The sequence below is a fragment of the Melopsittacus undulatus genome, chromosome Z (assembly GCF_012275295.1).
Source record: "Melopsittacus undulatus isolate bMelUnd1 chromosome Z, bMelUnd1.mat.Z, whole genome shotgun sequence".
Lineage (NCBI taxonomy): Eukaryota > Metazoa > Chordata > Aves > Psittaciformes > Psittaculidae > Melopsittacus > Melopsittacus undulatus.
Genome location: NC_047557.1, coordinates 96037573 through 96051091, shown reverse-complemented (window position 1 = coordinate 96051091; position 13519 = coordinate 96037573). Strand labels below are relative to the sequence as shown.

At 38.0% G+C, this 13519-nt stretch overlaps 1 protein-coding gene across 1 annotated transcript in view; it reads right to left on the bottom strand.

The window, feature by feature from the left end:
- The window catches only part of WWOX (WW domain containing oxidoreductase), a 525086-nt gene extending 512415 nt beyond the window's left edge, over positions 1-12671 (bottom strand). Inside the window, exons 1-4 of the mRNA XM_005152159.3 lie at positions 12517-12671; positions 9573-9637; positions 8253-8310; positions 6916-7094 (exon numbers count right to left, since the gene is read on the bottom strand). Of these exons, the coding sequence (XP_005152216.1) occupies positions 6916-7094; positions 8253-8310; positions 9573-9637; positions 12517-12623 (409 nt within the window). The 5' untranslated portion in view covers positions 12624-12671. The remainder of the gene's footprint in view (positions 1-6915; positions 7095-8252; positions 8311-9572; positions 9638-12516) is intronic.
- Positions 12672-13519: the final 848 nt, after the last annotated feature.

Genomic DNA, 13519 nt, shown 5'->3' with positions numbered 1-13519 from the left:
TAAAATGAGAGACCTCAATGGTATTTGTAAGGGTCTGTTTTATTCCTCCCATACGATCTGAGTTGACTTAAATGAGACCATTCACTCATCTAATTAGGATTCAGCAAATGTTACCTTCCCTGTGAAGGCTGATAAAGCCAGCCTCAGGAAAAACACTATGCTGCCCACAAGTAGTAACTTGTGGAACTAAAATGGTTCCCCATTTTCACAAAATTCTCTTTTCTGCAGGTACAAAGCAATCAATTTTTGATTTCTTAAGAAGTCAAGGTGCTCTTTTTCACCATACTTTTCCTATCTGTCTATTGCCAATAGATTTAGGGCATAGTAGTGAAAGCTACCCAGCACCCATTAGAGACTTTTAATGGTCTCCACAAGAAATTTAGATATCTTTAAAAATTTAGTTTTGCTCCCCTTATGGGCAGTGGCTTAAATAGCTATTACTCAAACAGTTACTACTCAACTGGCATAAAAAACATAATAAAGGCTAACCACACCTGCTCTGAAGGTAGAGTCTGCTTTTTAACTGTAAGAAAGAGTCACAGCAAAACTCATACAGGAAGTGCTCAAAAACTGCTTCAAATCATGCAGAAGCCATAGCTCAGAAATCAGGAATTCAGAAATTCTGAAGCTATGAAATAATATATCCCACAATATCGCTCCATACTCACAGAATAAAACAAATTTTCATTAGCTTCTGCCAATATGAAGTACAAAAGCACTAGTCAAAGCACAGCAGTTGGGACACATGTATTGTACAGTTCATGTGCAAGCTTATTTATATTTTTATGCTCTTTTGAAATAGAGAAAAAGGGAAAAAATATTTTTTAAAATAATAAGATTATGACAGGAAAAAATAAAAAAGTCTTAGGATCTTTCTGAATTAATGTAAGCACTGTACACTTACTGAGGAGAGAGATTCCTAGCTTTCCAACAGTTTCAAGTTCTATCTCCACCCTGATATCAAATCTTAGATGCTACTGATCCCAGAATTAACACAGTTAAACACACATCCCAGATCACTAAAACATTACTGGGTTTTTTCCATTAAGAGAGACAGTAGTTTCTAGTATTTTGAGAACAGCATGATTTAAGAGGGGTAGCCATTCTGCATTGCTCACAGATGTAAAGTATTCAAATAATGTCCCATATGAGAGAGATTTCTGAATTAGGTGCAGATGATCCAGTGAAAGAAACATGATAAATTGCAGAGCTATGTAATTTGTATTTATCACGAAAGGACCACCATGTGTGAACACAATCTAATCATCTACATGTTACCATGATGATTAATACAAAGCAAATTATCAAGTTACCCATTGTCAAAATGTTACCTTGTACAGTTTTGCAGTGCTCGGTTATGTTTCTGTATGTGTACAAACCCTCACCACAAGCACCTATGACTTTTGATACTAGGAACACAGTTCATTAAATATACAGTGCATTTCAAAAGCTTAAAACAGAGTTTTAGCTCTCTTTCTGTGATTTCATTTACCTGATCTTCAAGTACTGGCTACATTGTTTAAGGGGATGCAAATCAGCCACAGGCATAGCATAAATCAGTTCAAAACGAGAGAGGAAAGAATTTAGCTGCTAACTGTATTTTAGTAATTAAGAAGAAAAAAGTAGGTTGCTCTGCATTTTCTTGCTTTGTAAAAACCCATTTTAATAAAACATGTCACCTTCTGCTAAAATTTACTAATCATTTTTAGTTGTAACTTAATCAGACTCTCAGAGTTTAAAAACCTGGCATCTTACAGTCTAACTTACACCATTTCTTCTTACTATGTCAAGCTAGCTTTCAACACTGAAAACAATATACTAAAAGGAAAAAAAGAAAAAAAAAAACCAAAAGCTATGAGAGGAACAAACTAGAAAATTTCTGTTCATTCTTTATAAATTAAAAGGACAGTTATTCAAAACAACTTTTTACAATCATAAAGCAGATGTTTATGATAAATTAAAAGCATGTTTTCCAACCTTCTGCATCAGTACGACAGAAGTTTTAATACTGAAGTTCTGTACAAGAAATAAAAAATACCATAATTTCTCACATCAAAAAGTAAACACAGACTAAAAGCTCACTGAAGCAGTGACTTGTCTTTTAAGTACCGATTAACAGTACATAATTTTCCACTTTCCTCCTGGCTGAAAACTCTTCATTTGTATGGTAGTAAAAGTACCAGAAAAAAATAGAGAATTCAACCTAACCAAACATTAACCAACAATTATTTTGAAAAAATAATCTGAAACATTTCCATAATTATAAAATTACATTCTTCACTCTGAAAAACCTAAACAAAAAAAAAAGCAAAATAAGAAGCCACATTATGGCTGAAGCTTTTGGGTTTCATTCAGTATCTGAAAAAAAATAAGCTGTTTGTTCAGGGCATCCCTTATAGAAGCTATTAACAGATTTCTTTTGACCTTCATGCAGCATAAAAATTAGAATTCCAGTTAGAGCAATGGTTTAGTTGTGATTATCAATACACTTTTGTGGTAAAATCTTGAAAAAGCCTTAAGAAAAAGCCTATTTTGTGGAATCTGCCTGACTGCACAGAACGTGCACATTTTGCCCTTCTATAATATACTGCAATACTACTTACATTTTGCTACTCATGCATAGTCTAGCAGTCACAATAGGTTAGATGCAACTGCACCAGATACAGAAGACAGAACACATTGTAGTTTCAAGGTCATATAGATGTATGAATCTTAAAAACAGCAATATTTATACAAGTCATAGAAAATCACATTTGCTACACATCTGTCTCCCTAATATTAAGAACAAGTAATAAATTCTTTTATAATTGTTTGACTTTAGGAGATTGCTTACACATGCAGTTGAAAATTCCACATCTCTTTATAAAATTATACCTAGATGAACAGATGACATGCTTGTAAAAATTTCGAATTCTAGCCCTAACAATTAAGAACACAAACAACAAAATTACAGAAGCATTTACTAAAACCAGGAAAAGCACCAGGTCTCTTTTGTTTAGTATATTCAAAGAGCAACACAGCCCTCTAGTGGAAAAGTTAGAAAATACGATTTCATTCACACAAGCATGCTCGAAAGTATTTTCACTTTAACCTTTCAGACCTCTAAAACAGAAAAACAACAATCACACAGAATTGCACACTATCTTCAGCTCCTCACAGTGGACTAAGTCTTTCTGACTTGAAGCGAACAAACTGACAATTTACACTACTCATGTTTAAACACAGATAGAACAATGAGTTTTTAAAACCAGAAGGATTGACACAATGACTGAACTCTGCAGCAAGTCTGTCTTACTTCTTTTTACTTGCTCCTTTACTGTGAACGAGAGTTACCTCAACTTCTAATGTGATTCTCAGACTAAAATTTTGATTGAGCTTAAAAAAATAGATGAGAAAGAGATCCAAAGAACAGCTGGACTGCATTGTCAGAAGAAAAAGCTCCCAAAAAAAGAGAAAAAGAAAAAAATTTTATGAATCATTCTTGATCCACTATGTTCTCTTTACATTTCAAAAACAGAAGAATTCATTAACCTTTTCCAAGTTGCTAATGAAAACTAAGAAAGTGTTTATAAATAGAGTTTTTTTTAATACTTAACTTTCCTCGCACACGTGCTTTTTGCAGCAGTTTTAAGGCCTGAGTTAAGAAAGTGGGTATATCGTGTAAGAGATTCTTGCCATTCATATTGCTAATCAAAAATGACAAAAAAACACCACCACATGGCAGACAGTCTCCCTATTCTACAGACATGTTAAGAGACATTAATGGCAATGAAGTAACAATGGAGAGGCCAGTAGGTGTGATAGCACCAGAACTCTATCACTGCTGAAGTCATCCAAAGTATTGCCTCTGAAATTAAGTAACCATCTCTATTTTTCAGAAGTTGAGATTTTTCAGCTGGCAAGATATGCCGGATTCCCTATATTAGATTCACAAATTAAGTAAATTAATGTATCATTCCATCTTCATTAATCTGGTTTTAACTTTGCTATCTTAAAGCAGTGTATATAGATGAATTCAATTGAAAACAAAACAAAGCAAAACTATGTTCACCCATCCTTCAAGAGACTCTCAGCATTTTCCAAACTTTAACTTACGCATTTCTGCATTTTGATAGACCATAGTCTACCAACTTGTACCTTGATCTTTGTCCTTCCATCTCAAAATGAAAAATTTGTCAACAAAAAACAAAAAAAAGGATTAAAAAAGAAATCTATACCATAAAGTTAGTTTCAAGTATGTTATTTGAAACCAATTTTAACAACCATTAAACCATTAAAGGGTTGGGTGATTATTTTTCTTACATTATTAAGCACAAATGCTCAACAAGTAATACTTTCTTTTTTGATCAGTTTCTACTTACTGGACAGCAATATTTCCTGGAAATATTTACACATAAGATTCCTGAAGAAAGCATGTTAAGTTTTCTGAAAACACAGTAATTCTTTACCTCTCAAAATACTCAGGGAAGGAATTATTAGCTCAAAAATACACAGATTGATTAAAAGGACTATCAACTACACAAAGTGGGACACTCCTAAAATAACTAGGGAATAAGCTTCAAAACTGGTAGGACTCCATTTAAGCTGGCTATTAGTATTTCGACAGTGTCCCAAAGAATTGTGTAGGCATATTAAAGTTCACAGGGATCTCTACATTGCAATCCATTACATGACACTGACATGTTCAAAGCAGTTTGCCAAGAGTCACAAAGCACAGTTAAGAAAGTTAAGCCTGGTACATTTTAAGGACTCAGACAACAGAGTTCCAAGGAAACTTGAAATTCTGCCAATTAATGGGACAAGAAAACTATTAGCTGACCCCAAAGAGGGAGTATTCCCTTCACACAACACCAAGAAGTCTGAACCTTGTTTTTCTCCATCAAACATGTCAATCACAAGTCACAACTGGCACAAGCTCAGCTATTATTATATCCTCTGTCAGAAATCCTTTGAGCTAGGACAAAAAAGGGCATAACATTTATCAGAAACATAAACCCTACAACTGCCTTCTCCTTAATTCATACTCCATGGCAATTAGTATCAGACACAAAGCCTGGGACTACAGCAATACCACCTCATCACGTATTTGCTTCATTATCTTTATCATTTTGGATTCCTTATGCCTTAACCTCATATAGCAGCACAAGCCCAAGTTATATTTCACTAATGCTCCCACTGTTCTTAGCATGCTTCTGACCATAAGTGATATCATGCCCTCACCTACTAACAGAAATCAAGAAAGTATATATGGGCATGTATACATGTATCTGTGCATATATGTCACAAGGAAAGATTATCTGGTGCAGGGATACTGCTTTCTCATTTATGATCAATCCAGATTATAAACTAAGGGAGAAACAGGGGGAGAGGGAAATCCTGACAAAAGAGTTATACATCTTGGAATAATCTTTTGCCATTTATGAAACACTTTCAGCTCACTCAGCAAGTCCGAATGGCAGCTCTTCTGCTGAAGGCAAATCATTTGAGTCCAGGTAATTCTTATGTGAGCTGAGACTGTACAGTTGCATACAAAGCAAATTGTCCTTCTGGATGCAATGTAAAGACATCCTGTACCAAGAATCTGGAATGTGCACCTTACTAGAAAATACAAATTCCTCATTGAGACAGATAAGTACAACACTTGCTGGCGTAATTGTAACACCAATCTGTAGTAGCATATAATGCAATGACAGCAGGACACATGTTTTAATGCCTAAATACCAAGCCACAATAAAGCTCTAAGTTTTTCATCTGACTGATGTGGGATAACACTCCCTAAGATAATTCAGAGGGAAAGACCAAGAGGTTTTGGAGTGGCAAGTCCTGCTATTAACCCCTTTTCCAGAACATCTCCAAGGTTTTCCTATGCCCTTATAAATGCACTTAAGTCAAGATCCTGCACTAAATAAAAACCAAATATTCTGCAAAAGGACTCATTCAATATTGATATAATCCTACCACAAAGAAAAATCCAAAGCACAAAAGGGAACACAAGAATAACAGTTACCTGAGATTTAGGTAGATCCCCTCATTTACAAATAAAAGATCAAATCTAACACCAAACCACACCAGTATTATGGTATTTGTGGCTCCTCCACAAATCTACGCCACAGAAAAAGATATATACTGTGCAGACTGATGACTGAAACTTCAAACAGCCTAGAAAATCAAGTTGGAGAAGAAATTGTCTTCTGAGAAGAAAGGTGGAGCCCGTAGGCACCAAAGGTTTACTATAAAATGTAACAAAAGCAGCTACTTAGAATTTCTCACCCACTGCAGAAGTAATACTATGTAACAGATACCTAAACAATCTGAGTATCTAAATGGATTTGTGAACACACTGCAAAATACAACTAACGAGGATTTCAAAAGGTCATCAACTAATGTTTTTGCTCTGAAGGACCACTGAATATGACACTCTGACACAAGCTCATCAGCAAGTTGACCAGGAAGTACTTTTGGAGATAAAAATTCTACAGCCTCCCTGGAAAATCTCTTACCTGAGTTTGCTTCCTGCCATTAAAAAGTTTTTTCTGAATACTTTATCTAAATTCCTGTGCAGCCATTCAAACTTTACTCCTTGTCCTAGACACCGAGCCCATAAAAAGAAGCTTCCTGTCCGTTTCACAGGCATCCTTTATATGTTTAGGTAATATAAAATGCCTCCATCAATACTTGTCTAGATAAGAAGTAACCATTTCAGAACTTGATGTCTTCCCTGCAGCTCTCCTGGAAGCTCCAAATTCTCCACACTTTCTTAAAAAGCAGTACACAAACCTAACGAAGTTTTCTAACTAGATGTTTCATATGAAAATAATGCAAACCAAGTTCGAACACCAAAAGTACACAGCTATTTAAACAAAGTAGCCTAAAAGATAAAGATGGGTATATTTACCTTATGTAATCTTAACCTACCTATTCCTGAATTTGCTCCCGTGATTATAACCACTTTGCCACTCAAATCACGGCCCTGGAGTATTTCCATTGCAGTGCTGTTTCCATCATATTTTTGCCTAGTAGTAGGTTTTACTGGATTATCTTCAACTGTAAAGGCCAGTCTTGGGTCAAGGTAGGTAGTCCGTTTGTTTATGTGGCTGCAAAAGAACATAAAAATTCAACTGCTTGGACCCTTCTGTATTCTGCACTATTTTAAATGTATTTCAACCACTGTTCAATACAGTCCCAGTGGATTTCTTAAATTTCAAAAAATCCATTTGTTAAAATGATCCCAATTGCTCAGGGTTTTTTTCATCAAACATTTTCCCAGTTATAACAGTGTCCATTAATAATTGTATTCACATACTTCACAGCGCTGTTCTGAACTTCAAATGAACCCATGACACAGAAAGCAGATTTTTGTCAAAGGAAAAATCTCATTATACTAGGGAAGATCATGTTCTCTTAGGAGCTCTGTAAAAGGGGCCTGCACTACTCCCTTGAAACAATATACCAATGAGAAATGTAGCTTAGTACTTCTTCCTCAAGCAACCAAAACCAAATAGCTTCACGTCAGCTTAGCAAATGGCACAATTTAGGTCAGGCTTACCTTTCTAAAACAGATTTTTTGTTTTTCTTTAGACAATTATCAGAAAAAGACATTAAGCCATAACTCTCAGCCCTCAATTATAGTACAGAGAGGGTACACTTACTATTTTAGCCTGTGAATATTCTTCATTCTGCCAAGCCAGTTTAAGATAACTACCCCATTTTGACCCTGCCATTGAAAAGATACAGAAGGAAACATTCCCAGAATTCCTCCTTCTCCTGTGACCTTTCCTTTCCAAACACCTTTGCTAGCTCGATCCGTGTCTTCCTTTCTGTGATTTACATTGCAAGTGAGTCAGAGTTGCAGCAATTTTCTTTTCCTCTTGTATTTTAAAGCATCACCACAATGTTAATAATCAGCTACAAGTTCTACATGTTTTTAAAGTTAGCACAGAGTTTATCCATAAAGGTATACAAACAAAATAAGCCCACATAAACAGTGACTAGCTCATATTTTGAGATGTGGATACCCAAGTCACTTCACTCTAGCCCCCACATTAGTAATTCTATGCAAATGAGAGAATTTAGAAAAATACAAATGAGTGTTTAGACACTACTACAACTGTAATTTCTGCATAAAGATTATGAAATTATATTTAGTAATTTATTTGTCTATCCAGCTGATAGTCAGTGATAACTCAAAAAGGCTACCCAGCACGAAACACAGTTGTGCTACTTGTCCACATTCTACATTTTGACATACTTACTCTACAAAATAGACTTGTCCGTTTTCATCAGTCTCCTGCTCCCATCCATATGGCAGACCTAGGAAGCATAAAATATTAACTTTTTCCAGACATTAAAAGTATATTCAGATCTGAAGTGATTTCTCAGACAGATGTGGCATAATTCTTCATTACTTCTGTAGGTAATACAACTACCTGCTGCACTTGAATATTGTCACTTGAAAGAAGGATTGCTTCCCTAATCATGCACAATTACTCTCTAATAAAAGTACAACATACAGGAGGTCTGGTACAACTGTAATAACTAGAATATGAAGTATAGAGATAATCTAGAAATTATTTATAAAGATTATATTGCACAAACCAGCAAAATGCAAGCTTGCTTCCTACTACATACACATGTCTATACTGCATACAGTTTAGCTATCCCTGAAAGTAAGTTGCAAAAACACTAAACTAAGAGTATAAAAAGTTATGTGTAACACATACCAGTAGTTGGAAGATCAGAACTCTCAAGTGGGTATGGGATATGTTAAATCAAACCTAAATGATTCTATGATTCTATGAAGTTGGAAGGACAGATAAAAGAAAAAAATGACAAATCTTTACAAAATAAATTCTTATATAAAAGACCTTACAGAAGTACTTAACAAATAGCATTCCCAGTATTTCTAATCCTGGCTGAAAAGCATTCATTTGCAATTCAATTGGCTCAAAAACTACTGAAAACATTCCAGTTATAGTCACATTACCAATGCCAAAAGAAGTATGGCTTGCCAACAGGACAGTACACCTACATAAGCCATATAAATGCTTTTGGGAAGATCTAAGGCACTGATCCAAGGTCCTTAAGAAGTCATTTACCTTTGGAAGTGTCCTGCAACACTGACTGTCTTCTGATCTGGCACAAGCTTTCAGGTGAGTTAGGGAAAATAAACAAAATTAAACTAATGTGACTTTCTTCTGTGCCAGGAATATCCTTTGATGAATATAATCCAACTATAAATATTACCTGATGGACAGCAGGAAACCAGAATGCAATCAGAGAATCCCAGGCTCACACAGTCAATGCTTTACAAGCCACAATAAAACAACCCTGGAATTAGTATTTTGGCTTTATGGAGCAATACAAGAAAGCCATAAAACTGCAAAATGATCACTCTACACATACATTATCACATAGGTAAAACCCCATTGAAGTCATTTTACTGTATTTTACAAGCTCAGTTTGCCCAGGTGATTAGTGTTCACTAGAAGATCAAAATGAGATCTAGCTCCTGCACAGACTCCAACTGATGTTTGTAACATAATTTCAGTTTGTTACAAAACCTTAACACAAACCTCCTGCAACACGTTTCCTCTTTCCAGACTTAGGGTGTTCCCATTGTGTTTTTTCTTCCAGATGGCTGTAGGAAAAGGAAAGTTTAAGATATTAAAAAACTGCCTAATGATTCTTCTGATGTAATACAAAGGTTTTCTTTTCATACAGTGAAGATTAACTACTTTTTTTAAATACTTGGCATGTCTGCCACAAAAAAAGAAACATGGCAATCTCTTGCTTAAGAAAGGTCAAAACTGCAGTTAGAAGTCATCAAGCTTCCATATTGCCACAGTTCTGAAACTAACTAATAAGAGAGCATAGAAGTCTATAAAAATTCAAATAACTGCCCGACTTCCAATCTAAGCTTTGTTGCTTGATAACAAAGTACCCCAAAGGTCATTCAAGAATAGCATCAACAAAGAATAACATCAACAGACTCAAAAAATTTGTCAAACAGATGGTGATCCTTGGTAGGAAAAAGGAAGAAAAAAGCAAAAAAATAATTTATCAGAAATAAGTAGAAATATTGGAAAGTTTTCAAATCACAAAAGTACCTTTTATGACTTTTGCCTAATAATACTGAATTGTAAGCTATGAAGTAAATAAGTCTGGATTTCTACATAAACAACTGCAGCTTTAGACAAGCAAGTTTATCCAAAGGCCTTGACTGCTTATTTAAAATGAGCGATAATGGCATAATCTCTTATAATTCCAAGATTTTATTCACTTACCTCACGCTAAGAGAATTAATATACTCTCATAAGGTTTTCTGCACTACAGGCTAATAAAGTGATGTACACATAAACAAGGTCTTAAAATACTCAAAGTATAAAACCAGGTTGGATATTATCTTTTATTAAATATTTTAAAATAATAACCAAAAATCAGGGATTACTTGAGAAAGTGTCCAAATTAACAGCTGCCTAAGTATGAAATACATACTGGCATTATTGAATAACTACAGATATAGTACCAACAATTTGCACACAACATAAGCAAATCTTCTTTCCTATAATAACCACGTAGTTAACCCACAATGACAGTTCACTGTATTAGAATCAGCTGATGGGCTGAGATTAAATAAGTACATATGTGTGACCTGCAGTGGCACCTAAACTTCAAGACACTTATATGCTAAAGACACAAGATCTTAAATTACTCCTGTCTGACGAGAGATACCAAACTACCATAGCTTGACAAATGCACTCCCAGCCACTTTCAGCACTTGACTGTGTGCACACTTCACTCAAAGACCTCAAAAAGTCTTAAACCAAAGTAACCCTATTCCGGTTAAGTTTAAAGTTCATATTGTTGGTAAGTATCAAAAAAAAGTATCCAGAATATGCAGAGGTATCAAAGACATAGAGGTCATTTTAAGCTCATTTTAAAGCATTTTAAAGCAGCATAACACCTCTTTGTGTCAAGTATTTTTTAGACCCACTGGGCAAGATTGTCAGGCAGTAAAGACATATTAACACTATGTCATTACACTAAATTGAATAAGTTTCATAACAGTTAAAAACAGGTCTATTTAACTAATTGCTTCTGTAAAAATTACTCTTGGCAGCATTATTATTTTGTAGGTTTGTTACTTTCAACAAGTGATTGTTTTCTGAAAGAGCTTTTGAAGTCAACCAAATATAGAGAAGTCTGACCTGAGGAAAATGAAACCATGGAGAGTATCGGCAGTGTTTAAAAAGTTCAGGTAAACTAAAACATTCTGTCCAGTGCTTGTAAAGCAGAACTTGGGAGGAAGATGCCAACCCACCACAGGTGAGAACGCACTACACTTTTCCCCCTTTTTGTGGGATGGAAAAAATCCTGAAACTTTAACACTGAAACACATTTTGAGAGTAGAATGCCTACAGAAACCACAAGAGAGAAGAAAATTTATATATATATATATATATATATATATATATATATATATATATATATTCCACTAATTTAGTCAGCCCTATGGTCCATCCTCTTCTGTAACCACTGGGAACGCAGTCAGTTTCAGAGTGGCACAAGCAGATGGTACTAAATACAAATGTTTATCTCTTGTCAAAGGTGTGGTATACTGAAGAGCTGGAGAGGAGCATATATAGCTTTTAACTTCCATCATACCTGTCTCTCCTCTATTCCTACAAAGAGCAAAAACTCAGCAAGCTACACTACTGTGCAAGTCTCCACCTCCCATATGTATAAATAATCATTAATCAGGGACTGTAGTGATAGGACAAGGAGGAATGGGTTTAAACTTACATAGGGGAAGTTCACGTAGATATAAAAAAGTTCTTTACTGTTAGGGTGGTGAGGCACTGGAACAGGTTGCCCATGGAAGCTGTGAATGCCCCATTCCTGGCAGTGTTAAAGGCCAGGTTGGACGGAGTCTTGGGCAACATGGTCTAGTGCAAGGCGTCCCCGTCCGTGGCAGGGGGTTGGAAACAGAGGACCTTAAGGTCCTTTTCAACCCAAACCACTCTGTGATTATCCACGGAACCACTTAACGAAGTGCAACAGCAGCAGCCGTGTGACAGCTCGGTGCTGCACCCGGGAGGGGCCAGAGCCGCTCCAGCAGCGCTCCCAACACGAAGAAGGGGATGCTGTGGCTCTGTCCGGCGGCGGTCAGCACGGCACAGACCAGCCTGTCCTCTCCCCTCAGCTCCTCTGGCGGGCACCCGTGCTGCTCGGCCCCGGAGGACGGCGCTGGGAGAGCCCAGCCCACACTCAGCGCTCCCCGGAGCCAGGAGTGACCGCCGTACGCGGAAACCGAGTCACACGGAGACCGGTCCCAGCACCCAGCCCTGGCCCTGCCTCAGCCCCATCTCGCTCCGGTGGTACAGTGCGGGATATGCCGGTTCCTGCCCCTCCGCCCCCCACGCTGAGAGGGCAGCAGCGGCGGCTGCACGGATGCTGCTCCAGGGGAGAAGGCGAGGGCGGTCGGGGGGCTGAGGCCGGCTCGCCCCGCTCCCTTACTTGGCGTAGTAGACCCATCCGTCACGGGTGGTGCGCTCCTCCCAGCCCGGCGGCAGCTCCTCCTCGCTGTCGGTGTCCTCCAGCCCCGCGTACTTCAGCGCCGCCATTGGAAAGGGTGCCCGGACCAGACCCGCGCCGTCTGCCCGCGGCCTCGTGCCGTACCGCCCCTTCCGGTCGGTCCAGCCAATGGGGCAGCGCTCTTGCCCCGGGGCGCCATGGGAAGTGTAGTCCCTAAGGGGGCCTGAGGCCGTGGGAGCAGCCGTGGGGTTTATGTGTGTCTCAGAGGTTTTAACCATTAACGAGTGCAGGGCTACGTTGACATCGTCACGAGTGGCACAAGAATCTCAGGTTTTGGGGCATTACATGTTCCCAGCCTCTATGAACACCTTGAGGCCCAGAAAGTGATGAGAAATGAACTGGTCTTTGAGGAATTAGTTGTCACCTCCTGGTCTCTGGGATGAGATTCTCCTCCATAGGCATGTCAGACAGCTCCTCTGTGTTTGCTTTGCCGGCTGAGGTAAAACATGACTAGGGAGAGGTACCTCACACCAGTGGGAGGCTGCAGGCTGCCTCACCTGCCCCTGGCAGATCCTGTGTCATCTGGACACATAAACACAAACTAATACAAAGACTGAGGTGTCCCAGGTCAGTAAGCTGCCAGTAACCTGTACTAACTCCTGTCCTGGCTGCTGAAGCCTGGTCAGCCTACTCTGCAACTGTGACAGATGAAGTACCTCCTGTGTTACCATTTCCCATCTGACAAGGCATACACAGGACCTACCTCAGTGCTTTTGGTACCGTACCTGTTTGCTAAACATACTCGTATTTATCTATGTAACCAAACCAGTTGTCGGGGTTTGTGGTAGCATCTTCTCCTCGTAGTGCTTTTGCGGGTGTTTTAAGCTGTGCTGGACAGAACCTGTAACTACTGAGTACTACACCAGGTGGCAGTGCAAGCCCACGAATGCAGTAGAGTGCTCTGACTCCTCTGGGTAGTTTTCAT